At 44.7% G+C, this 26,736-nt stretch overlaps 4 protein-coding genes and 1 long non-coding RNA gene across 6 annotated transcripts in view; 1 reads left to right on the forward strand and 4 right to left on the reverse strand.

Moving 5' to 3' along the window:
* PFAS (phosphoribosylformylglycinamidine synthase) overlaps nt 1-1,031 on the reverse strand; it is a gene marked incomplete at its 5' end in the record, with an annotated part of 13,645 nt that extends 12,614 nt beyond the window's left edge. The window contains one exon of the mRNA XM_072416916.1: nt 935-1,031. Coding sequence (XP_072273017.1) covers nt 935-1,031 — 97 coding nt within the window. The remainder of the gene's footprint in view (nt 1-934) is intronic.
* Nucleotides 1,032-2,960: 1,929 nt separating this feature from the next.
* Nucleotides 2,961-7,920, reverse strand: NIF3L1 (NGG1 interacting factor 3 like 1). Its single transcript, XM_072417066.1, has 7 exons — nt 7,764-7,920; nt 5,951-6,403; nt 4,513-4,660; nt 4,306-4,432; nt 3,939-4,077; nt 3,778-3,861; nt 2,961-3,197 (listed from the first exon to the last, which is right to left on the reverse strand). The coding sequence occupies exons 2-7, from the start codon at nt 6,378-6,380 to the stop codon at nt 3,013-3,015; spliced, it is 1,113 nt and encodes a 370-aa protein (XP_072273167.1). The 5' UTR covers nt 6,381-6,403; nt 7,764-7,920; the 3' UTR covers nt 2,961-3,012.
* Nucleotides 7,921-8,261: 341 nt separating this feature from the next.
* PPIL3 (peptidylprolyl isomerase like 3) lies at nt 8,262-13,888 on the forward strand. Its single transcript, XM_072417072.1, has 8 exons — nt 8,262-8,339; nt 8,677-8,735; nt 10,604-10,634; nt 10,726-10,800; nt 11,815-11,908; nt 12,585-12,652; nt 13,262-13,380; nt 13,565-13,888. The coding sequence occupies exons 3-8, from the start codon at nt 10,632-10,634 to the stop codon at nt 13,689-13,691; spliced, it is 486 nt and encodes a 161-aa protein (XP_072273173.1). The 5' UTR covers nt 8,262-8,339; nt 8,677-8,735; nt 10,604-10,631; the 3' UTR covers nt 13,692-13,888.
* Nucleotides 13,889-14,009: 121 nt separating this feature from the next.
* Nucleotides 14,010-21,112, reverse strand: LOC140334825 (uncharacterized). 2 transcript variants are annotated; one of them, XR_011921624.1, is made up of 5 exons: nt 20,991-21,112; nt 19,229-19,303; nt 18,273-18,359; nt 16,663-16,928; nt 14,010-14,960 (listed from the first exon to the last, which is right to left on the reverse strand). It is a non-coding gene; the product is annotated as an uncharacterized lncRNA (long non-coding RNA). The 2 variants fall into 2 exon arrangements; XR_011921623.1 differs by lacking the exon at nt 20,991-21,112 and having other exon boundaries at nt 19,229-19,677.
* A 1,959-nt stretch (nt 21,113-23,071) lies between these two features.
* LOC140334823 (uncharacterized) overlaps nt 23,072-26,736 on the reverse strand; it is a 6,774-nt gene continuing 3,109 nt past the window's right edge. The window contains exons 3-4 of the mRNA XM_072417071.1: nt 25,056-25,075; nt 23,072-24,349 (exon numbers count right to left, since the gene is read on the reverse strand). Of these exons, the coding sequence (XP_072273172.1) occupies nt 24,203-24,349; nt 25,056-25,075 (167 nt within the window). The 3' untranslated portion in view covers nt 23,072-24,202. The remainder of the gene's footprint in view (nt 24,350-25,055; nt 25,076-26,736) is intronic.

The following is a 26,736-nucleotide window of genomic DNA, read 5'->3' on the forward strand; positions in this document are numbered from 1 at the left end:
ATTCACTGCTAACTCCTGGATTACACTCCCTGTATATCCTCCATGTCGGATACAGGAATATCAGGGACTGAACACCGCTACGGCAACGTCAGCACCATGCGGCACAGGTCGCTGATTCCATATCACCGTACTCCCACTTGTGTTTCTTGTAACAATGGAAACCTTTTACATTCCCAGCACAGAAATAACAATCATTGTGGTGATTTTTGGGCTCTCGCCATCCCATAGGTACAACAAATCAAACTTCAGTTTTCCATTTTTCCCCTGACGTAGACACTCTACACAAGTTCTGCATACCATATGGGGGGCCCAATACTTATTTTGGTTCCCCAGTTTAATACCAAAATATACAAGATATGCTTGTTTCACAAATTCTGTAATGTTTCCTCTCTGTTTTTGCTGTGAATATTCACCACAAATATAGCAAAATACCTTTAAACAACTTCTTCTAGAACTCATATTTCTATAAAAAAAGGAAATGTATGAATAAAAGGCAAAAAAAAGTTTCATGAAAATAATGCATAACATAATTTATAAAACGCAAAACATCGGTGTAAATAAAGATTGATAATAATATCCTGTGTAAGATTTGTTGTTGGTAAAATCACTTATTCCGATTCCTGTATCACAAGAACTAGAGCCAATTCAATGAAACTGATGTCATTTCTGGATTCAGCAGACCTGAAATACAATAAATATATTAAAAAATCCCTGACAAGTGAAAAAAATGTTTGCTAAGCTGTGTAATTAGGGACCACAGAAATGCAGATAATTGGTGAACTTGCCAGGCGGAAGATCGTCCCACCAGGAACACGAGGTCACATGGGGTGGGGGGGGTGCAAGCCCTGTGTGCGCCATTTGCTGACCAGATCACACAATACAATGTGATTGCCCCTCTTCCCCCTGCAGGGCACTGGTGGTCGGGGTCACTCACCCGTCCAGTTGACGTTGTAGCAGAGCTCTTTCTGGACGCTGGCGATAGTCTCAGCTCCGGGCAGACGCAGGGAGTGGGCAGAGCCCTGGAGGGCGCACAGCACCAATCACCCAGCATATTGCACCCCCTGCCCAGCACCAATCACCCAGCAGACCCCTGCCAGCACCAATCACCCAGCATATTGCACCCCCTACCAAGCAGACCCCTGCCAGCACCAATCACACAGCTGAGCGAACCCCCTGCCCAGCACCAATCACAGTGCACAGATCCCTCCACATTGCATCCTATGTACAGTCCCTGCACATCCCATCGCTCACCTACACCATGTGCTTCCAGGGAAGACTCTGCTGGGGGAGGAGACAGCCACACATAGGTGGGGGAGGAGGCAGAGGAGGGGTATTGGGGCAATATATGGAAGCCAGGGGAGGAGTAAGAGAGTTCAGACCCAACCTGCAGTGCAGTGATAGGATGTGATGCGGAGGAGGGGCAGGAAGGGCACAGATTGGAGTCATGCTCTGTCTGCTGATTGTTCTTCCTGTCTCATGAGTGTCACCCAGTGTGCATTAGGTGCTCTGTGTCCCCGGGTGACCCCCACAGAACCCTCTCTGTGCTCACCAATGGATTGCAGCATAAATGTGCAATCAGAGGATAGATTGCAGCAGCTGGTGCAGAGAAGCCATGCAAAGCTCAGTGTATGGGCAGCAGCGGGGTGCCACTCATGTTCTAATCCTGGCCAGGACACTATCTGCATGGAGTTTGTTCTTCTGATGTTTGGGTCCCCACTGGCTACACACTGAGCCTTCTACTGTCTACCTGTCAGCAGTTCCTCCACTTTATGAGGGGTCAGACAGATGGTTTGTGTGCGGAGCGCTTCCCCTCCCCGGTGCCCAACCACCAGGTGCACAGACGGGGACACGGGGCACTACAACACCAATTAACATTGGTGGTGGGAAAAGCTGGAGAGATTGAGTTTTGCCCGCGGTGTACCAATCGTATAAATGCACTTTGCAGACCGGAATATTCTTCATGAGTCATACAGAGACTGGTTCTCTTAAAATAAAACAGAAATAGATTGTCAGCTCCATGGGTCAGGGTCCTCTCCTCCTCCAGTCCATCATTTGAAACCCCTATTTAATGTACAGCATTGCACAATATGTTGGCCCTATACTGTGCAATAATAATAAACACACAAACCCTACTTGTATACATAAACATTGTATGAGGGTAACACCACCAGCAGGGGGAGATATATGAGGACGGGGGCAGACAAATCTCATAATGTGTCTGGATATCTCCCAATCACTGGTGCTGCAGGGGACACAGAGACAAGGACAGACTGCCAGCTGATTACAATCAAGGGGCAGTGCTGTACCGAACATCGTCAAAGGGGGGCACAATAGGAAAATCTACTTCTGTCCAATATAAAATAACACAAATTATTCATCACTGTGGGGTGAATTTTCCATTCCTGGCCAAATACATAAGGGAATATCCCTGCCATGAGGGCACCTGGGTAATTAATCATTGTACTTACTATACCTATCCTCTTCTGGTGCCAACCCATTGGATGCCAACCCTCTCAGTGGGATGGTCTGCCATTGCTTTAATCACCTGACTAATCCCAGTGTGGTCGGGGCAGAGATAGGGAGGTGCAATATGTGCCAAGGATCCACGACCCTCCTTAGCCAAGAGGGCCCCCATAGGTGCACCCATTTTCTTCTGCACAGGGCCTCCCGTTGGCTTCGTCCACCACTGGGTGTGGTATAACAAACGGCATCCCCGACAACCTTTTATAGGTTCAATGTTATTCTAATAAATATAAAAATACCTAATGCAGGGGATGCCTATAATGAGAAGTAATGAAGAGAAGGAATGAACCAATCACAGGAGTAGGGGGAAGCAGAATATATACAAACCGAGTACAATAACTCCCCTTGTAATGAAGAACTTTTTAATATTTTAAAGTTTACTTCCTATATATTGAAATGAGTTCTCATTTAAGGATTTAGAAAAAACACACAACAGAGACATTCTCATTTTGCATTTTATTGTCACTATACAGATCTGCCTGCTGTTCCTCACACCACCAGCAGGGGGTCCCGGTCTTTCTGAGACACCACAACCTCCACTTTGCCCTCCAGTCTTTCAGCAATTTGCCCCCGCAGCTCCTGCAGATACCCCCGCTCCGAATTACTGTGCTCGCACAGGATGACGCTGGGTCCCACCGCCACTGCGTCCAGCACTTCGTGATGGGACATTTCACCTGCGGGGGAGATAACGGCCCAACATGAGAACATGGAGAAGAAGAATGCAGGGGTATGTAGGAAGGTGGATGAAGATGAGGAACCAATGACCCCCTGGACTCCTATAGAGGTGTCACCAATTAACCAACGCCCCCTCTGGCCAGACATGTCAAACACAGGGCCGCCATTATTGTGTGTGGGGAGGGGGGGGGGCAAAGGGTAATTCTGTATTGGGCCCTGATAAAACTAGCTTGACTTTTGAAACGCTGGAACTTTTAGCCGTGGGGCTTCAGGAAGTTCTGATGGCGGTCCTAGTCAAAGGTTTACACCTTGTAGGGGTAAAATATTTGACCCAAATCTCTCCAATAAAACATTACAATGTACCAAGATGGGGACTGTCACATTTAAAGCCCGCCGATTCTACCCTGTAGCAGACATCATGTGACCCTGCCTTGGTATTTGCCACAAACTGCTGCTCCTAAGGTCACATGATCTCTGCCTACCAGCAGCATTTTGGTTATTTAGATGCCATTAAATGAGTAGATGCCCCCTTGCAGTTTGGCAGGACTGTGGCAATTGTTTTAGGTGTGGGGTACCTACCTGTCAGGTAAAGATCAGCAGGGACACCGGCGAGGATGCTGCTTCCGGACCCGGCACACACGGCCATCACACGAACCGAGGATTCTGGGAGGAGAAAAACCCTTCATGAGACTGGACACTGAGGGGGGATATAAAGTTTGGAGGAGGGGGTAAGTGCTCACCCATGGTCTTCCCCCTTCCCAAGGCCAGGCGGATGTGAGCCAATCCCAGGTGACGTTTGACTCGTTCCACGGCTGTGGAGATGGACACGGGCTCAGACAGAGTGCAGAGGCGCCCCATGCCGGTGTCCAGTAGGGGGGGCTGCAGAGACAAAAAGGTGAACATACCTAAATGGGCAACAATACCGCCACAGGGCCTGTTGGGGCCACTTACATAACTGTATTCAATCTTCTGGTAACCCTAAAGAGGTGATTAAATTTCACATTTTAATATTTGGATTCTCACAATTAAACCTGCCAGATTCTGGTCCCCCCCATGCCCAGTAGTTGGTTTGGCCCACTGTAGACCTTTACCCAGCAGATCACTTACCTTCTGAAGAGTGATGAGCTCCAGGCCATTATATTGACCCGGCGTCTCTGATAGGATAGCCAAGGCCTGCCGCAAAGCATCCTGGGAGCAGCTGAGCCGAACACGGGTGCCGTTTTCCATATCGTTCCTGGAAAATAGACGCAGACCATCAAGACTGCGACCCCCATACCCAGTACAAAACACACAGCACATAGAGATCATCATTACGAGAGAGGGTAGGTGCGCACACGGGCGTCCTGCAGGGAGCTCAGCCTGGCCAACAAGGTGTCCGAGGGGTCAAACTCCAAGATATGCTCATATCCACCCGGGTATGAGAGGGAGGTGCAGGCCCGGATCGGCACCATCACACAGGGGCCTGCAAAGAGCCCAAACACAGTCATGAGAGATCTGGATATAATGAAGCTTATCTAATCAATAAAGAGAACCTGTCACCATTGTGGGGGCATTAAAATATTATATGATCTTATATATGTGAGATTTCTAATATATATTCATTCACTTGAACTCTGGAGCTAAGATACAGCACTGGGAGGTCTGATGTTTGCTGTCCTGTCAGTTGCCTATGCTCACACTGATTAGGTGCTGTCTCTGAGCTCCTGAGTGAGCATGGGCAAGCTCTTAGATGTTATAACTGGGACATCAAACATTGACCTCTACTGGTGAACTTCAATATCCCGTGGTGGCCATTGATGTCAGGTGGCTGAAGAACTTTGTGTTGCTGTTCTGGTTGACCCATAATGACCAACTAAACTGTCTCTGGACCCATTTAAATTCATCTGGTGCCCTTTCTGCTACTTTATGCCCTGGATTGTTGTCGTTGGTAGCCTCAGCAGATTGCTATAGAGTGGATGGACCTTCTTCCGTAACACTGAGCCATTAATCAACTGGTCTGGAGCCTTTTGGAGATTCTTTCTTGGACTTCTTGGACACTGACCTGGTGAACTTCAATGTCTTACCCAGGTGGCCAGGTCTGCCCGCCTTTGTGTTGGAAGCTCTCCTCTCCTACTGGTATTGTCTTATGGGCTACCTACTCCAATGCTCATATAAAAATGCCAATACATAGAGGTATGTGTCCATCCAAGAGGAGCAGTTATCATACACAAAGGGTAGCAGCCTACTCGTTTCTGTTTTAGCAATTTGGGTGAGGTAGTTTTAAAAGTCCATTGTGTGGCCAAACAGACAGAAAACACATTACGAGAAGGTGGCCATGTCTGGTCTTTGAGTGATCCATCTTTGGGTGGCAATGCCTCTTGCCAATGCTTCCTTGGGGACCATCAGAGATGTGAACATTTCTTTACCAATAAACTAGTCAAGAGAGAAATGTTGGGCTTGGTGGCTTCTGTTGCCTGGCTGTTACCTAAATGCTTTGGGATTGAAGGTTTCTACACACGACCTGGAACAAATACAGAGATAAGGAACCCTGATATGTGTCTGTCACTAGAAGCCAGGTGCCCAGCTTCTCCATAAGGAGACCAGGAATGGCACCCTGTAGACATCCTCCATGTGATGACAGCTTTGCCTAATTGAATGGGGTGCCTAAAGGTGTACTTAATTGGGAAAGCCTGGCCTGCAGACCCACAGGTTCTGGATTTAGGTGTACCCAACAATCGTATACACAGGATAATACACAGGAGAGGTCACTCACCCAATGCCCTGCCCAACCAGTCATTAACACCATTGCTTAATGCGTCACAGGCTGTATGTGGAGAATATACGGCCAGGCGGTTTTCTATGGCTTTCACCACCAGTCTCTCCTTCCAGTGTCCGGCCGTCAGTCTCTTCAGAGCCTTGAAGATAGGAGGGTGATAGGACAGGACCATGTTGGCGCCCATTCCTACTGCCTCCTCCAGGACGTCCTCGGTCAGGTCATTGGTCAGCAGGAGTTTCTGCACCTGATGTGGGGGACTAGGCTCAACCAATAACCCAACATTATCCCAGCTCTCAGCTAAAGCCAGAGGGGCCAGAGCTTTAAGGTGGGAGACCACCGAATGGAGATCCATCATATGTCGCACTGGAGACCAACACTGGGTTGATGAGGAGAGGAGGACACGTCTCATCCACCAACTGCCCAGCATTCACTTCACCGATGTGGAGGAGTCTGAAGGAACAAAATAAGCGGACTGTGTGGATGAAAAAACAAAAATATTCCCCCTACAGTCCCAACAGATTGATAACAAAAACCTCAATTTGGTATCGATTCACTAATATTAGGGAATAAACTACAAAAAATAGAATTGTTACCCAAATCAACTTCCCAGACTATATCCCCCAATGCTGCTCTGGATTCTTATGCCAGTTACCAATTTTTTGCACTGCATGTTATCAGGAAAGGGTTACTCAACTCGGGGATGGGTTCCACACCTTAAGAAAAGGCTTGACTCCATAGAGAATGGGTTCTCACCTTAGGGAAGGATGCCTCAATTCAGGGTATGGGCTCCTCACTTTGGAGACAGGCTACACACCTTAAGAAAGTGTTCTACTCCTGGGGAAAGAGCTCCAAAACTAAGAAAAGGGCTCTGTTTTATGGGGAATGGTTCTTCACTTCTGGGAAGGGCTTCTCAACTCAAGGACAGGTTTCACACCTAAATAAAGAACTCTATTCCATAGAGAGCAGTTTCTTAACTCGGGCGACTCCTCAATTCTCCTACATATCTTAAGAAAGGATTCTACTCTTTGGGAAAAAGCTTCAAAAGTTGGGAAAGGGCTCTGTATCTTGGGGAAGGGCTCCTCCACTAGGCCATGAGTGTGACACCTTATGAAAGGGCTCTACTTGTTAGGAAACAGCTTCTCACCTAAGGGAGGGTCTCCTAAATTCAGGAGATGGGGTCCTCACCTTATGAATGAGTTCTACTCATTAAAGAAGGGCTCCTCACCTCAGGGAATGGCAGCTTTACCAATGTTGGGGAATGAACTGTGGCAATAGTGGGTTAGCCAAAATTATCTTCCCAGGCCGTATCCCCCAAAATGCTGGGGATTTGTCTGGCAATTATCAGTTTTTTGCATGACATGATATCAGGATTTCTGTGTGTTTGGGTGACTGAGGCTTTTCCTACCCCAGACGTTTCTCTTTCCAATATCTCCACTGGTAGATGCCCCCCATGATTGATATTACATGCTGCAGAAGGGGCCGCAATCCTATGGGAAGAGCTTCATACCTCAAGGAAGGGTTCTACCCTTAGGGAAGGGCACCATACATTGGGGACAGCCTATTCCAAATCTGAATATTTTTGGTGGGATCGATACGAGCCTTCATTTTAATCTGAGACTCCAAATATCCCCTCCATGTAACAAGTGGGAAAAATGGTGTGATCATCAGGGGCTGACAGGTCATGCTCGGATGTTTAGTTTCTCCCTGAAGGACCTTAAGATTTAGGGAGACAATAAGGCATGCTGGGACATAAGTAATAATAACTATAATGCAGAAATTACAGAAATGTCACAAAAAGGAAAACACTCACCAGCCCTCAGTGCACACTATCATGAGTCCTTATAGGAGGCGGCCATCTTGCTGCACCCAATATAACAACTTCTTCCTGTACTTGACGTATAAACAATTCGGCCATATTTCTACACCCAGCCCCGTGAGGCTGGTTAAATTAAACCTACGGTATAATAAATACATGGGCAGCCTTCTTGGTACACCCAGCCTTAGTACTCTGGACACCCTAATGCGAATCCCGAGGCGACCATCTTTGTACACCCATCCAATACACCCTATTGTAGATAATGAGGCGGCCATCTTGGTACACCTATCCCAGCCTACCCTTTCGGAGGTAGCAAGGCAGCCATCTTGGTACACCTATCCAAGTATACTATAGTTCAGGTAACGTAGCGGCCATCTTGGTACATCCAACACTGCACAATTAATATACAAATAACGATAGCCTGCTGAAGTCTGTGACCGCCATCTTACTACACTCAGAGTACGGGAAACGAAGGACAATCCAGAAGTCGGCCATCTTTGTACTCCCAGGAATCTCATAGAAAGGTTAACAGGAAGCGGTGCGGTGGCCATATTGGTACACCCCGAGGAGGTGAGTAGATGATAGTTGTCAGTGTGGGGTATTTGTGTTGTAATGGGGCAGTATTGGGGGGTATACACAGCGTTGGAGGGTGCTGGGTGTTAGGTGTCAAGCACAGGACGGCTTGTGGTGTTGTAGGATGTGTATGTGGGCTGTAGTATGAATGGGGTGTGATATATGGGGTCAGCCCCTGATATCTGGGTATAATGGCAGAATAATACCCTAATCTACCCCTCTCACCCTGCTGGGTATCTATTGCACCATGATTTGTCTGGAAGTTTTGTTGCATTTCAGAATCTCATCTATCAGCCTCCAATGCCATGTACTTACTTGTCACCCTGGGTTGTAGGTTGTCTTAGGATGGCGGTCACTGGAGGAGAATCCCGCCATTTTGTTGTATTCAGAAAGGTAAGGAGCTGTGATACGGCTGATGACAGCATGATGGCGCTCACGGGTGGCTCGCCATTTTGTAGATGTGCCAGAGGATCGGGTCCTATGGTGACCTATGAGAAAGCCCCGCGGCCACATCCTATTGAGGGCCCCCAGTGACGCTCTATGAGGGGCCTGGCTTTGATGCCCAATTTAGAACCCCACAGTGACGTCCTATGGGTGGGGGGCCCCGTGGGGACACAATGTTGGGGATCACTTTAATGACATCCAATGAAAAGCCCCACAGTGACGTCCTATTGAGAAGCCTGGCAGTGACACCCAATGGGGAACTTCTCATTGATGTCTAATGTGGAGCTCTGTGATAATGCCCTATGGAGAACCCCATGGTGACATCCTAAGGTGACGCCAATATTGTGACGCCTGTGGTGAAGTTTTTTGGAGGAGCCCCATGGCATCGGAGCGCCATGGTGATATCCTATAGGGAACTTACCACTACTGGGAGCTGTGCACGGTGACACCCTACAGTCCTGCAGTGACGTCCATTGAGGGAGAACCCCATGGGGAAGCCCATATTGTGAGTTCTGCAGTGACGGCTTATGAGGGAGAACCCCATGGTCACACCTATATTGTGAGACCTGTGGTAAAGGTTATTGGAGGAGCCCCGTGGTGACGTCCTATTGTGAGCTTTACTGTGTTATCGGATGGGGAACTTCCCTTTCCTGGGAGCCTCACAGCAATGCCTTATTGGGACATCCTATAGGGTGCCCTGTGGTGAGCTTCACATTGATACCCCATGCTTGCCCCTACCTGTCCCCTGAGACCACCAAACTCCTTGTACACGCTCTTATCATCTCTCCTCTGGACTACTGTAACCTCCTCCTCTCTGGTATTCCACTAACCCGACTCTCTCCTCTACAATCTATTATGAATGCTGCAGCCAGACTCATCCATCTTTGCCTCCGCTCCTCTTCCGCTGCATCTCATTGTAGTTATCTCCATTGGCTTCCATTTCACCTTAGAATCAAATTCAAGCTCCTCTGCTTTGCCTTAAAATCCCACTTACCTTTCTGACCTGGTAGGAAAATACTCCCCCAGCCGGTCTCTCTGCTCCTCCAATGACCTACTAATGACTTCCTCACTCATAACCTCATCACATGCACGGATACAAGACTTTTCTAGAGCTGCCCCGACTCTCTGGAATGGTCTCCTCGTCCTATTCGGCTTGCTCCTACTTTCTGCTCATTTAATAGAGCGCTCAAAACCCATTTTTTTCAAACTTGCCTACCCGGCTTCATCTGTCTTTTGAAACCATCACTACTTCCCACCACTACATATCACCCTCCTATTGTGTGTGAAATTCCCCCACCTACTAGATTGTAAGCTCTTCGGGGCAGGGTCCTCTCCTCCTGTATCACTGTCTGTATTAGTCTGTCATTTGCAATCCCTATTTAATGTACAGAGCTGCGTAATATGTTGGCGCTATATAAATCCTGTTTAATAAAAATAATAATAATAATAATAATAATAATGGAGAACCCCACTGTGACATTCTATGGGGAGCTCTGTGGTGATATCCTATGGGGAACTTCCCACTACTGTGAGTCTCATAGTGACATCCATATTGTGGGCCCTGTGGTGAGGTTTATGGAGGAGCCCCAGGGTGACATCCAATTGGGGGAGCTCCTTGGCATTGTCTATTTGGAGCTCTGCAGTGACCTCCTATGAGGAACTTCTCATTGATGTCCAATTGGGGGCTCTCCAGCTCACGTATGAGGTCTATTCTCTGGTTCCATTGCACGGATTTGGTATTTTGGTGACACTGCTGGTTGTGGGGGTGGTTGGTAGACGGATAGAATTGTGGTTAATTATTTCTATATTTCCATCAGTGATTCCTCAGAGGAGCGAGAGGACAGCATGGTGAGTGTTGACTTTTCCCATTGTTTTCCACCATAAAATGTCATTCAGAATAAATCTGATTGGTTGATGTCCACCATTGCTTTGTCTTTAGTCTGTGACCCTGCACACGGATTTGGGGGACATAAAGATTGAAGTTTTCTGTGAGAGAGCGCCGAAGGCCTGTGAGGTGAGTGTGTGTTGCCATGTCACCCCGAATTCTTCTCATCCCACAATGTCACCCCAATTTATTCTCATCCCACAGTGTCACTCCGAATCCTCCTTATCCCACCTAGTCACCCCAAATCCTACTCATCCCACCGCATCACTGCAAATTCTCCTAATCTCGCCGCGTCACCCCGAATTCTCCTAATCTCGCCGCGTCACCCCGAATTCTCCTAATCTTGCCGCGTCACCCTAAATCCTCCTCACCCCACCATGTCACCCCAAATCCCCATCCCACCTAGTTATATCAAATCCTCCTCATCCCACCTAGTCACCCCAAATCCTCCTCATCCCACCTAGTCACCCCAAATCCTCCTCATCCCACCTAGTCACCCCAAATCCTCCTCATCCCACCTAGTCACCCCAAATTCTCCTCATCCCACCTAGTCACCCCAAATTCTCCTCATCCCACCTAGTCACCCCAAATCCTTCTTATCCCATTGTGTCACCCCCAATTCTCCTCATTCCACCGTGTCCCATCTGCGTCCTCCAGTGTCCTGCCATCTTCTGGCTGCGTCCTCTTCCTCCGATCTGTCCCCTCCCGTGTGCGCTGACGTTCCCTGGGGGTTCCCAATGATGTTGGTGCATGCGGCTGTCGCTAGGGGCGCGGCAGGAATTTCAAATTAGTTTGTATTACATTCAATTCAAAATAACTGTATTAAATGCAATACACAGGTGTTAATACAATACATATGTTTACAAGCCGTACATTGTCTCTCATGAAAATGTATTTTACAGCATAATATAATAGTATGATTATAATAATGTACCGCTTCTACATATATAAATCCAGACAGAAATGAACCGCTCAGGAGGTTAATAAGTTAGAAAAAGAAGAGTGTGTAAAAGTGCAAAAAGCCAAAGCAACCAATTAGCTTTCAGCTTCTTTAATTCAGGTCTATGTATTGTGATCTGTGATTGGTTCCTGTGGTCTTTGCACACATGGTTATAATTCTCATTGTCTCTGTGTCCCCAACAGAACTTTCTTGCCTTGTGTGCCAGCAACTACTACATCGGCTCCCTCTTCCACCGCAACATCAAAGGCTTCATAGTGCAGACCGGAGACCCCACAGGTGAGAGCAACACCCAGCCGGACCGGCAGACATTTCTGGATTCTCAGTGATTTACTGACTACTAGAGTCGAGCTACAATGGCACCTCAGCTCCAGCCTTCCTTTTATTAAATTTGCTCTCAGGCCTCCCCTTTATTAAATTCCCCCATTCTCCCCTTTATAAAATCTTTCCTTCGTCATCCCCTTTATTAAATTTACCCCCCATCCTCTTTCCTAAATTTGCCCTCCCAGCCTCCTCTTTATTAAATCTGCTCTCCCAGCCTCCCCCAGCTCCTATGTATATATTTCCTTTCCTTGTCCTGTTTATCTGACATCTCGTGCAGATTGTAGTTCTTCCCTTTGATGAGGATAAGATTGATGTTGCTTTGTGTTTCTCTTTATACAGAGATATTTCAGACTTCCACATCGTCTGTATATGCTCAGCAACGTTCGGCTGTCAAAATGACAGCTGGGAATCGCAAATATTGGGGGGGAGGTCCCTGCAAAGAGAGGACACACTACAAACCCTGCGCACCTAGATGACTTCTTATAGGACATTTAGGGTCCACCTCTAGGCTTTAGTGATAATTATAATAGAATATAGGGGGTCACCCCCAAACTCGGCACCCATATGGCTGAGCTCTCATTCTATTTTCCTATAGCTCCCTCTAATCGTGTGTTTTGTTTTCCTCCCCCAGGCACAGGGAAGGGGGGGCAGAGCATCTGGGGTCGTAAATTTGAAGATGAATTCAGTGAATACCTCAAGGTAAGTCTCACACTTACTGACCCTTGTCATGTGACTTCTCATCATTGGGATTCAGGCTGCCATTGGGGAGTTGCAAGTTGTGGAAGACTAAATCTCTGCTCCTGTAGCTGCATGGAGTATATAGTTGCAAACATTATTCAGCTTCATTGTTCTGTAAATTGTTTGTGACAAAATGTTAAAAATGTGACCTATAGGTGGTGCTCTGTAGAAGCCAATCACAGCAAAGCTTTTATTCATCAATTGTCATCATCCAGTATTAGGTTGAATCTGATTGGTTGGAGTGTCTGAACACTGTCAGTGCTGGGCCTGGCCCTATGCCCCACCCTCTTGTGTCCACATAACCTTCTATGTAGCTGTGAATGGAGAAATGATAGGGAATGCTAATAAATGACAGCTATGAGCTGACATCACATTCAAAATTGCCACTACCAGCAAATGTACACAAATGAGGAGTAACAGGAATGCATATATAACGTTATGGGATATTTGTTGTTTAAGGAATGTTTTGGTGACAGGTTCTCTTTAATATCCTAAGCATACAGTTTTGTATTGTTGTGAACAAATAAAGTTACATTTATTCCTGTAAGGCGTCTTCCTCCCCCCTCATAGCACAGCACACGCGGCATGGTCTCCATGGCCAATAACGGCTCCAACACCAACGCCTCCCAGTTCTTCATCACCTACGGCAAGCAGCCTCACCTGGACATGAAGTACACCTTGTTTGGAAAGTGAGTATTTGTCCCCGGTACCGTGACCCCAGCAATTCTACAGTTTGTCCAGCAGGGGCAGCCTTGTCACCTGACAGCATTTCACCCCCTTCAGTAGAAGAGCTGTATCCCTTGTGTGTGTTTCTCAGTTCAGATATGAGCCTTTTGTATTAACCCCCCCCCCCCCATTCCTCATTTCTTGCAGAGTGATCGATGGATTTGACACGCTGGATGAGCTGGAAAAGCTGCCAGTACACGAGAAGTCGTTCCGCCCCCTGACGGAAGTGAGAATCAAAGATGTCACCATCCACGCCAATCCATTTGCTCTCTGACCTCTGCCGGCCACTTCTCAGCCGTCTGCGCTCATCTGTATCAGATGTTACATTGTGTACTGATCTGCCTGGGCCGGAGGAGGGAGCTGCGGGCGCGTGTACTGCGCTACTACTGCCGTTTGTGATATGATGATGCCCATTTGTCACTTTTTTATATGAAAACTTTTGTCAAAAATAAAACTTTTTAATCAGTTTTGTATCTGTGTCTAGGATATTTCTTTGTGGATTGTGTGTGTATGTTATTTTTTTTACTGTTCTGTCTGTGCAGGGGTGAGGTCAGGACTGGGCGTGGGAGGGGTGCAGGCTCAGTGGGGGTGGGGGGCAAAGGCCATGGGGAATGACAAGGTAGTTTAAGGCATGTAGAATTATGGTAGGGGGCATCGTACAAATGTGAGGCAAGTAATAGGTCCAGTGGATGAGTTGGTGGTACAGGAGTGTTGAAGGAAGTCGTTCTTCATGCAGAGTGTGTGTGACGGAGGGAGACTATGGGCATGGCATGTTGGGTGCAATGTTGAATATGTGGGCGTGGGATGGAGGATCAGTCCTGGAAGAAAAGGGCCTGTAGGCATACTTTGAGAGCAGAGGACAGTGTGTGGAATAATTTTTACTATGGACATATGTTATTCAAAGGAAGGTGTCAGTTTAGTGAGGAGTGGTCGCTGTTCTGATTCTTCCATTCATATATATATATATATATATATATATATATATATATATAAGGTTCAGCTACTGAGCTTTGTAAGTATCAATATTTTTACAGCAAAGAAGCAAAGGCGATACAGATAAAATGTGTTAAAAGGGTATTGATAGCTCCCCCTGCTGGCTACTCATGAAAACAAAATAATCATCTGCTGTATTTTATATTTACATGGCTATTTTTTTTTCAGTCTTGCCGTACACAACAAAGCTCGGCACGTTCATTAACTCTGGGTAGTAGCCCTGGGATATTTTATATGTTATTAATAGACTTTATAGACTGCCAACACAGCTCTGTACAATACATAGGGATTGCAGATGGCAAACCTGCATAAAGACATAAAGTACAATTACACAGGAGGAGCAGAGGACTGATAGTTTTACACAGGGGGGTGGGGGGAGGAGTGATGGATTACCAGAGAATATATCATGTCAGCTCTTCCATGTCTTGGCTGAAGAGCAGCACTCCGGCGGCCATTGTTCCGAGGCTGGGCTGCTTCTCTAGGATTTCAGTCTTTTTCTCTTTGCTGGTGTCCTCCATGTTATCGATCACCACAATGACATTCTTCTTCCCTGATCACAGGAGGAGAGGAAGCAGAATTTGGAGACCGGCCAGACCCATATATATATATACTACTAAAATATGGAGACCAACCAGGTCACGGCCCCCTATATATACTATTAGAGTATGGAGACTGGCGGGGCCCCTATATGTTCTATTAGAATATAGAGACTGGCTGGGCCCCAATATATATTATTAGAATATAGAGAACGACTAGGCCCTGGGCCCCTATATATATATACACTACTAGAGACTGGCCGGGCCCCAATATATATTATTAGAATATAGAGACCGACTAGGTCCTGGGCCCCTATATATACTATTAAAATATTCAGACAGGCCAGGCCCCTATATATACTATTAGATCATGGAGACTGGCTGGGTCCCGTGCCCCTATATATTCCATTAGAATATGGAGACTGGCTGGGTTGCGTGCCCCTATATATACTATTAGAATATGGATACTGGCGGGGTCCCAGGCCCCTATATATGTTATTAGAATATGGAGACTGGCTGGGTCTCATGCCTCTATATATACCATTAGAATATGGCAAGTGGCTGGGTCTCATGCCCCTATATAAACTATTGGAATATAAAGACTGTCCGGGTCCCATGCCCCTATATATACTATTAGAATATAGAGACGGGCGGGTCCTGTGCCCCTATATATACTATTAGAATATGGCAAGCGTCCGGCTCCTGTGCCACTTTATGTACCATTTGAATATGGAGACTGGCCAGGTCCCAGGCTTCTATATATACTATTAGAATATGGAGACTGGCTGGGTCCCGTTCCTATATATATATATATATATATATATATACTACCAGAATATGGAGACCGGCCAAGCCCCTATATATACACTATTAGAATATAGAGACTGGCTGTGTCCCAGGCCACTTTATATGTTATAAGAATATGGAGACTAGCCGGGTAACGTTCCCCCTATATATACTATGAGAATAGGGATACTGGCGGGGTCCCAGGCCCCTATATATGTTACTTCAATATGGAGACTGGTTGTGTCGCATACCCCCTATATATACTATTAGAATATGGAAACTGGCTGGGTCCCATGCCCCTATAGATACCAATAAAATATGGAGAGTGGCCGTTCCCCATGCCCCTATATATACTATTAGAATATGGGGACTGGCCGGGTCGCGTACCCCTATACATACCATTAGAATATGGAGACTGGCCGTGTCTCATGCCCCTATATATACTATTAGAATATGGGGACTGGCTGGGTCACGTACCCCTATATATTACATTAGAATATGGAGACTGGCAGGGTGGCATGCCCCTATATATACTATAAGAATATGGAGACTGGCCGGGTCCCATGCTCCTATATTTACTATTAGAATATAGAGACTGGCTGGGTCCCTGGCCCCTATATATGTTATTAGAATATGGAGACTGGCCGGGTCCTGTGCCCCTATATATGTTATTTGAATTTGGAGACTGGCAGGGTGGCGTGCCCCTATATATACTATTAGAATATGGAGACTGGCCAGGTCCCACGCCCCGATATATACTATTAGAATATGGAGACTGGCCGGGTCCTGTGCCCCTATATATACTATTAGAATATGGAGACTGGCCGGGTCCCATGCCCCTATATATACTTTTAGAATAGATAGACTGGCCAGGTCCAAGGCCCCTAAATACAGTATATTCAAATAGAATAATAATACACCAACACTCACCTAGCTGGGCAGAGAGGTACTTCAGATGTTCTCCATACAGAGATCCGGGCACATAAGTGATGAATGCTCTCCCTTTTCTCTTGCTGTGATATAGAACTCTGAATGTGCACTCTGACGCCTCCTGCTGGAATGGTCTCCAGGATATAACAGTATCTGACCTCTTGGACGTGACTTCTAAACTCTGCAGACTTCAGACGTTCCTATAACCAATAATAATGCCTTTGCGGAGACATGGAGAAAAGCCCAACGACATGCTGTGTGGACATCTACAGAGAGGGCAGGAATCAGTGATGAATCATGTGCTTGATATGAGATGGGTTACAGTCATCATCTTAATCCTTGGGAATTATCACATTTATATTACCTTATGTGCTATGGGGTGCTGTAACACAGGCAGGATTCATACTGAAGGGTGACACACAATTTGTGTTACAGTGTATTGCATCCACATTAAAACACAGCTTGTAGCACATATTCACCCAACACAATGGGGTGACGCTGGCCTCAAACACTTTATTTATTTTCCACATAGTCACATAGAATAAAAATTCACTTTGTGTGCATCAAATGGCTTTTCAAACTCAAAAATTATAAAATAGAAGTCCCAATGACATCTTCACCATTCTATACATAGGATGAATAGAAAGCAGATCGATGGGAGGAGCCAAACAGGCACTACCTAATTCTGACTTCCTGCAGAAAACAGCAGGAGGGGGCGGAGACAGGACCAGTCACTATGCACAAAAAGAGAGAGCAGCAATGTCTGGTCTGTATTACAGGAAGTATCACATTGGATGATTGGATTTATGGATTTTGTATTTTCCCAGATAATAAAATAAGAAATGTTACCTAAAGTAAACCTAAAATATAAAAGACAAGAAAATCTCAGCTGTTTTAATTGAGTTTGAGGAAATGTCCAAGCCTCTGATACTGATTCTTGAAAATGAAAATTAATTATGCCGGTGTCAGATCTGTGTTCACAAGAAATTCCCAACCAGAGCTCACTGGATTGAGTAAATGCACCTGCCTTCCTAGCAGTGGTGGGGTATGATAGGGGCTTCTCATCTCCAGGCTTGAGGCCCGGGATCGGCACACAATATTAGTGTTTCTCTAACAAATGCCAGTGAATGAAGTAAGAAATCGTTTATAATGGTCAGAAAAGAAGAAATCGAGGAGCCCGAAATGGGCCTCTCCCTGCAATTTACAATTAATAGGCCAAGTCAACATACCCAAACCATATTATGAATAGTTAATGGCCTTATTTCTGATATGAACCAAGAAACGTCTGCTCTAAAATCCCAACAAAAGAAGCCCTGGAAGTCAGGTTCACATGGCCTCCGTCTACCAATCAGCACTGTGGGCATCACAGTATCAGGAGCCCTCTGATACTAAAAATATGTCATGGGTCCATGCCATTGGCTCTTTAATATGGTTCCTACACATGAGCTATCTTCCAAAATCCTCATTATCCTAATGGCCAGAGCTTCCAATCTCTGCCCACCAATCCAGACATTGATATTGCACTGATAAAGCATCTCCAAAGGAATAAAAGTATTCATCCCACAGAGCCTACTAGAAGCTGTTAGGAGCAGAAGGGGAACTTAACAAACCTTTTCCCTCCAGGCTCATGAGAGGTTTTGGCTTGGTCTTTAGATGCTCCGCCATTAAGCCTTCAGATCTTCTGCTTGCGTCATCTCCTGATATCGATTAGAATGAAATCAGAATTAATACGTCTCATAAGTTCTACAGCTTCTCTGAACATCTACTGGTAATTGTAACTCAACAAACAATTATAATACAAGTTGACGTTAAAATGGATTGCTTGGGATTAAAGCACTAATTGATGATTTTTCAGGTTCTCCATCAGCTGCTTGGATATGCTACATGGCTAAATGACTGTGAACATTGAGCTATCACAACTATGTGAGATTGTTGGATATCTCATTTCAAAACCATGGCCAATTTTATGGAATTGTCCCTTCATAAAATTGTCCACTCTTCTGGGAAAAGTTTTCTTAAGATTTTAGAGGGTGTTGCTTTGGATTTGTGAGGTCAGGGGAGGTCACCAATCTAATTTATCTCAATAGTGTTCAGTATGGTTGAGGCCAGGGCTCTGTGCAGGACACTTAAACTCCTCCACACCAAACTGGTGAAAACCCATGTCTTTGTAGAACTGGCTTTGTACACAGGGGCACAGTTATGGAGGAACAGAGAATGGTCTTCACCAAACTGTGGCCACAAGGCTGGAAGAGCACCATTGTCTGCAATGACTTTGTATGATGGAGAGGTGATGGAACTTTTCATTGTAAATATGGATTAAAGGTTAAGGTTAGATGTTGAGCCAATGTAACTTCTGATTGAAGTTAAAGACAGGCATTACACTTAGGTTTGGAGGTGAGATTCAGGTTGTAGGTGCTTAAACGGATCGCCAACAGAAGTGTCATTTATCTTCTGCTTGGTCAACCTACAGTAATGAATGCATTGACTTATGAAAGAGCTCTTCTCGCTTTTCTTGGGCTTGTCAACCTACCTTTTATATTCAACCTACCCTTCATCTTCAACTTACCCTTCCACTTCAACCCCTCAGCTTCCATTAGGGTCCTGTGTAATAAGAAGGACTTAGTGTCACCTCCATCTTGTCCTGCAGAAGAACGTTACATTTTTTAAAAATCTGTTTTCTCTACAGATTTACTTCTGTGATCTTCAATCTCATTTAGACCAGGTTGTGTCTTCTCCTCTTTATTCCTTGAATACCAAGTTTCTGAAATGATAAAGTGTTACCAAGAAGTTCAGAACCAGAACCAGAGCTCAGTTGATTTCTGGGAATTGGTATCCAAACTTGAATGCAAACCACGAGCAATATACTGAGCTTCTTCAGGCATACTTCAGGCGTGTCCTATTTTTGTACTGACTTTGGATTTACAGAATCCCAGGATAGTGTAGTATGCAAAAACGAACAAACCCTATGAGTATGTGAGCCTTGCACAGAGCCTGGCCCCACCTACCTTCGAGCCTGACTACTCATCAACCAATCACACCAATGGGTTACTAAGGAGGAAAGATGATCAGATGCTCCACTTTTCTTTCAAGTAGTCCAAAACTCAAAAAGTAATGCTGTCCTACATTTTAGACGGCATGTATATTGTTATTAGGTGTGCCATCCTAAAATGTTTGCCTTTCCCTTGATGTCCACTTAGAAAATAGCAGTTCACTGCTTCTTATTGTATCACCAGATTTGGAGCGCATTTAGTAATGCCACCCCTATTCCTAACATTGTTCACCTTGCTGGAGGAGAAGCTGTAAATGAAGACGTGCAGTGCAAGGAACTCCTTTTTTTTTTATTCTGTAGATCTGAGCTTTCTTCACTTCTTCTGCTGCTTTTTTCTTATTACCGCACTGGGTATCAGATCACCAGTGACTGAGAGGGGAGCTTTGACATGAGGAAGCAAAGCCCTGCCTATGTCAAAATGGTCTCCATAAAACAAATAGACATTGATGAACAAGGTCAGTATTGGGGAGAAGATTAGCTGCATTGAGACCACAGACAATATTGGTGACAAGTCCTTTGCCCTTTTTGCTTGCATTTTTGGTTACTGCTTTCAGAGTTCACATTTAATTTAACCTCCCTGGCAGTATTCCCAAGTGTGGCACTGGTTGGATTTTCCATACAAAAAGCAACCCCGAGCCACACTTAGGGTGGAATTTCCAGAGAGGTTAAAAGTCCTACCTTGTTTCCATGTTCCAGCAGCGTTCTCAAGCAGTGCCCACGGCATCCTCCAGCAATGTTTGTGGCATCTTCCAGCGATGTCCAGTATCTTCTTTCCCTGCCGATGCCAGCTGGGCATCAGTGCAAGCTGGCCGGCACCTGTGTTCCCAGGTGTGAACGTTGGTGATGTGAGGCCAGGATAAGCAGATGCCAGGCATCTGCTCGCGAGTGTGTGCCTGGAGGGTGGGACCGTCATGCAGGTAGGCGGGCCTGGGCGGGAAATATAAAATGCACCATCTTTTTTGAACTGCAAATCTGGACGACTTTTACCCATGTCATCAAGAACTACAATCATGTGCTCCCTCCCTGTAGTGCATAAAGAGGAAACTGAATTCAGCAACAATTGGAGCATAACCTCAAAAACTACAGACTCGGTTCCCATCTATAATGCATGCTAAAATGGCGTCACTAGGCAAACAAAAGCAATATTGTGGAAGCCAAAGCAGGGAAAAAACTATTTCAATGTATATCTATCACATTTGTAATTCTTTGGGTACTTCTGTAGACAGAAGTTGGGCTCAGAGTTGAATTCCACAAAGTACAACCTTCTCTGAGTCCTTACCAATGATGGTGGATAGACACTGGAGCTCCTGGTTGTAAAGTGATCCAGACGTGTCGGTCACTTTGACATTTCCATGTTTCCTGGTGATGACAAACGTACACCTAGAGATCTCCTTGGTAAGCTTCATGTCGATTTTAACGAGCCAAAATTTCCAGACCTCCATTACCAAATCACTAAAGTTTTCAGCAGATGCCAAAATTTTGGTCAGCAAAGATAAACAGCTTTTGGGGAATTTGGAGATGATTCTAATTATGTGTTTTTTATGTGGCTGGTGAAAAAAAAAGAGAAAATGAAATATATTGAATTTCTGAGTTGGATTGTCTCCTGTACAATGTCTGCAGTCTCTGACCATCTCCTGTACCATGTCTGTAGTCTCTGACCATCTCCTGTACAATGTCTGCAGTCTCTGACCATGTCTGCAGTCTCTGACCATCTCTTGTACTATATCTGCAGTCTCTGACCGTCCCCAATGGCAGTGCCTGGCTTCAGATACTGCTTTGGTACTTGTCTCCCATGACAGTGATGGCAGTGCCTGGCTCCCCATGCTGCTTTGTTAATTGTTCCCAATAGCAGTACCTGGCTCTCCATGCCGCATTGGTGCTTGCTTCCCATAGTAATTGGCCAGCTCTCCATGCTGCTTGTGTACTATTGCTGGTAATTGGCCATCCATCCTTTTTGCCAGAATTGGAAGACCCAGGATTACGCATTCTGGCTAAACACAACCTAAGTTGGGCACCACACTTAATCATACGCAACCGACTTTAGGGGTTGAAGAGGCGCATGGAAGGAATGAAAGGAGGGGTCAATTGGTAATAAAAAGGTCAGGAATGAGACAATAGAGGCTTTTTACCAGGGACAGCAAGAGAGGAAAGTTTTTCCCGCCCTCCCTCCCCATATTTTTGGCTTGTTTGGCAATTTAAGTGTTGGGCAGTTGAGGTCCTCGGGGGAGTGGGTTGTTTTTTGGTGATATTTATGTTGGGGACCCACCTAAGGTGTGGAGTTCCCGGTGTGGTAAATTGTTGGTGGAGGGTCTGCACCAGGAGGGGTATGGTGTTCCTGGGCTGGATGTATGGGCGGCTGGGAGCAATTTCATTGATACGGTGCAGAGCCCAAGGTTGTTAGAAGTGGTGGACCCTCAGAGGACCTGCAACTTAAATTGTATTCGGAGTTCCACTGAAAAAGTATTGTTGTTGTGATATTGGTTATATTTTGCTATTGTTATTATATTTGTTCAGTTAAAGTAATTTACATTTTGTAATGGTTATGTATAGAAATTTTTTTATTTATATATAGTTCTAATTAATATTTATATATTGTTATTATTCATTTCATATGTTATTTGATTTGTTATGATAAAATATTTGTTTAATAAAAGGCCTGCGGGCCATTTAAGCAACGTTGGTGTGTTTATTGAGTATGGGTGGGGTAGATAAGGTTTTGGGAGGGGGAAGGGGTAATTAAAGATTGAAGGGTTTAGTTTGGGAGCAAGTTGACCGAGCTATGTCTTGCCACAGTCATGGAAAATCATAGCTCCACCATCAATGGCCCAAAAGCGAAGTTTGGCAATACCTGGTTTTATTTGGTACAATACCAAGACTTCCCAGGCTACAGAATCATATGATCTCAGGTGACATAGGGAAAAGTCTTATGTACACAAAATCTTGTGATGTCTTGTGTTAAGTTCTTGATAACGCCCAATAATCCCCAATTTTTACGTCTGCCATTTGGAATTTTGTACCAGTTTGGCATTAACCCTCACACCCCTACCCTGCACCACCATTGCTCCCTAGACTATCCTACTTTTCTATCCCCATACCCTTGTTTATATTTAAATGTATGGTTGATATTGTATTTTAATACTGCTGTTCTCAGTTACTTCTATACTAAAATTGAAAATGTCTTTGCTTGTCTGTTTTTTGGTTAATTTAAAAAATAAATAAAAAATACTACAAAAATAAGGAAACACAAGCTCATTATTTCATAGACAGACCTTATTTTTTTAGATAGAGTGTAATAATCTGTATACAGAACACATGATGCCTGGAATATAACACAGCGCTCATATTGCAGGAATCTTCATGAGACTACTCCACCTTTGCTGAATATTGGATGAACATTGTATGGAGTTGGCGGCTCTGTATCACCCAGTGGTGCAGATTTCTATATAGTGTGGTTGCAGCCAGAGTAAAGGAGCTCATAAAAATAGTTCAACTAGGATGGAATCTGAATCTGATTGGAATGGTCTAAAAATCCAAACATGGAAATTACCTGTGTGAATTGGTATTTTTTTAGACTATATCAGTGTATGCCAATCTAGCACCATGACCCCTGTGCCCTATTGTATCTGTCATTTCCAGGTTGGAAAGGAACTTGGATAGCACATATTTTACATTCTGATCCAAGGTCAGAATATCTTGGATTCAGAACCAGCTCCAAACAGACCACCACTGAACAACGAGGCTGAAATCCCCCATTACCGAATCAATGCCGACCGGATCTGCAGGAAAGGTGTCTCATCATGTATTCCCCAAGGACCGGTTATCACCTATGCACACATTAATGATTGCACATTTCTTTCTCTACATTGCTCGCATGCGACTCATTCATTTTTTAGCCACTGATGCTTTCTGGCCCACCTTCGGGTGACATAGTTCAGTACATTACCATCTGTGAATTATGTGATGCTGTAGCACAGGAACGTTGGTGCCTGTTGTATATATGCAGTGGGGTCAGAACGAACCTCCAACACACCAGAGGGTTTTACAGATTATCTAATCCCAAGAACAAAGTCATATATTGCAGTTTGCCTCACATAAATTGGCTGGTTTTCCTTTTCCCAGTTTGGTAATTCCCAAACTGAAATCTCAAGCAATGCTATCCGCTTGCACAGCTATCATCTCTGAAACACACAATCCCTTCCACCTGTATGTGACGGGGCTGAAAAAATGGGGATGGGCACTTTTATTCCAAACTAGGAGAAAGGCCAAAGATGACAATACTTCTCCACCATAGATTTAGATTTAGCATAGAGAGCATTGTCCCCCTAGGACAGGAAGCGTGTTAATTTAGGGATCACTGGGTGGAACAAAATGGAAGAAAAAGCAAAGTTTTCTAAACAACCATGAAGTGAATCAGCACTGCGATCTCTCACACTTTCATTATGTGGGAGGTGAATGGAGATGTGAGGTCGGTAATCATGGAGTTCGGTGGTGTCACCCCACTAGAGAGGCGTTGGTTATATTGGTCAGCAGCATAAGTTGCTCAAGTTCTGTGTGATTGATTGAACGGAGACACACAACTAGGATCGGGATGAAAATCAGAGCCAGGATTGCCAAACTAATGAAGAAGTAGGAAGGTTTCTAAAAAGGCAATTAAAAAAGAAAATGTCATAATACATATCTGCATATCTGCCATCTTTACTCAGTTTTCTCTCAGTCCCCCTACAATTGATACTGCCAGCAAACCAGCAAATACAGCCCCATGTTGTGATGATGCGACAACAAAGCTGCACTGCTCCTGAATTCAGAGCAGAGTTGTCACTGTCATGTAGACTCATGGGAAGATCTGACAGTGACTGACACTCATCAGCTTGGTAATCGTTTTATCATTTTCTTGTTAACAAACAATGAATAAATAATATAGACCAAGAATAAAGACCAATCACAATGCGTACAGCCCACAGCAACCAATACTAGCTTATTTACTAGTCCGACTTTCAGAAAGCAAATTCTGATTGGGTTCACAAGACCTTGACACCCTCTTATTGGCTGCATTATGTCCTTGGCTTCTTCTTATTGGCTGCACTGCGCACTTGGCCCTTTCTTATTGGCTGCACTATGCACTTGGCTCTTTCCTATTAGCAGCACTGTGCAAATGGCCCCTTCTCATAAGCTACACTTGGGTGTACTGTGCCGATTCCCCCTTCAAATTGTATCCGCTGTGACCACCAGGTACTTTTGTTGGACTTCTTACCAAGGTAAAATGTTATATCTGATAGACAAAAAGTCTAAACAAGAGACGTCATTGTCAGGGTTTACATAGACTTAACTTTTTCCATGTACTCACCTTACGGAGGTTCCCCCGGGCTGGTAATTAAGAAAGAAAACATCAGATTAGTCATATTCAGTAATGGTCATCAGATCTATAATGTTTGATATTAGAAATATCTGATATTGGAAATGACAACCACAGCCAACATGGGCAATAGTGGACTCTGATCACATTCATAGGGAACTCCCCTGACCAATTCTACAGATTCTTTCCTAAAACTAAAACATCACCATCATCATCATCATAATTGTTATCATCATACTCGTATTCATCATCATCACTGTCTTCACCGATTTTGTTATCATTATCACCATCATCTTCACCATCCTCATCATCTTCATCATCATTGTCATCATTATCATCATCACCATCATAGTAATCAGAGTTATCGTCATCGCCACCATTATCATCATTGTTATCATTGGATTGTGAGCTACTTTGAAGGACAGCTAGTGAAATGACTATGGACTTATTATTTAATATGTTGGCACTATATAAATACTAGTTAATAATAATTCTCATTATCATAATAACCATCCTCTTCACCATCATTATCAAAATCATCATCACAGTTATCCTCACCATCATCATCATCTATATGGCTGCACATCCCCAGAGCCCCAAATATAGATTATTGTATATATTTATTATGGTCAGTGACCTCAGATCTCCTCATTATCAGCAGTCATCTTTTAGGGGTGGTAAAGGGTCATTATTAACCAGCAGGAGAGTCAAAAATGCTAGAACACATGGAGAACACTTCTTAGTATGTGGAAAAGCCTTCTTAGTATGTGATGCTGCTGAAAATGCTACATAAGGTAAGTCACCAGAGAGAGAGGCCTGTCTAGCCAGTGAGAGAGTGACACATGAAGGTAGGTAAGTCCTTACCCTCCCTACTGTATTCTACATAGAGACCCTTCTACTGGTGCCAGGATTAGTCATGTGACATCAATGGCACCATCCACACCCGATGCCCTCAGGGTTATTTATAATGTGATTCTTCCCGTACCTTGTCAGGGCAGTCTACAGATTATCACTGATGTCACCAACCAGGCTCCTCTCTCTGTATAATAAACAGACCCCCTCTGCTCCATCAATAATTTTGGCTCTGCCAGTATAATCTGCAGGGTTGATCTGTTGGAATAGCCCACGGGAGGACCAGAAAAAGCCTCTTGTGGGCCTCAGTCATGTTCCCCCAAAATGCAATTTTTGTGCTGCCTGGTGGTCCCCTGACCCCTGTACCTTCCAGTATATTCCACTGTTTCAGGAAAGTTATACCTTTACAACCTCGATTAGACATAGTTGGTCCAGAGGAAGACAACAAAAAAAACCCTGGTACAATTTGCTTCAACAGGGGAAAAAAATTCCTTCCTGATTCCATGAGACAATCTGATGTTCCCTGGATCAACAGTCACTTTTATTTTTACTTTAAAGCCTTATTAACCAGTTTTTCTTATAGCTATCTATAGTAGTTGCTGAAACTACTTCCTGGGGAAGCCGATTCCACATTTTCACAGACCTTACAGTGAAGAATCCCTTCCTTATCCGAAGTCTAAACTTCTTTTCCTCCAGATGCAAAGAGCGCCCCCTTGTTCTTTGTAATGATCTCAAAGTGAATAATGGGGAAGAGAGTTCTCTATATGGACCGTTTATATTTTTATACAGGGTGATCATATCCCCCCTTATATGTCTCTTC

The sequence above is a fragment of the Pyxicephalus adspersus genome, chromosome 7, assembly GCF_032062135.1.
Source record: "Pyxicephalus adspersus chromosome 7, UCB_Pads_2.0, whole genome shotgun sequence".
Classification (NCBI taxonomy): Eukaryota; Metazoa; Chordata; class Amphibia; order Anura; family Pyxicephalidae; genus Pyxicephalus; species Pyxicephalus adspersus.

What these genes read in the sequence shown, in the direction of transcription:
- NIF3L1 (XM_072417066.1), bottom strand. Translation starts at nt 6,380, where the DNA reads ATGCTGGGCAGTTGGTGGATGAGACGTGTCCTCCTCTCCTCATCAACC. An exon ending in GGGAAGGGGGAAGACCATGG is followed by an intron (nt 3,862 to 3,938) that starts GTGAGCACTTAC and finishes TTCTCCTCCCAG; the next exon opens with AATCCTCGGTTCGTGTGATG. An exon ending in TGCTGATCTTTACCTGACAG is followed by an intron (nt 3,198 to 3,777) that starts GTAGGTACCCCA and finishes TCTCCCCCGCAG; the next exon opens with GTGAAATGTCCCATCACGAA.
- PPIL3 (XM_072417072.1), top strand. An exon ending in GAGCGCCGAAGGCCTGTGAG is followed by an intron (nt 10,801 to 11,814) that starts GTGAGTGTGTGT and finishes TGTCCCCAACAG; the next exon opens with AACTTTCTTGCCTTGTGTGC. An exon ending in AATTCAGTGAATACCTCAAG is followed by an intron (nt 12,653 to 13,261) that starts GTAAGTCTCACA and finishes CCCCCCTCATAG; the next exon opens with CACAGCACACGCGGCATGGT.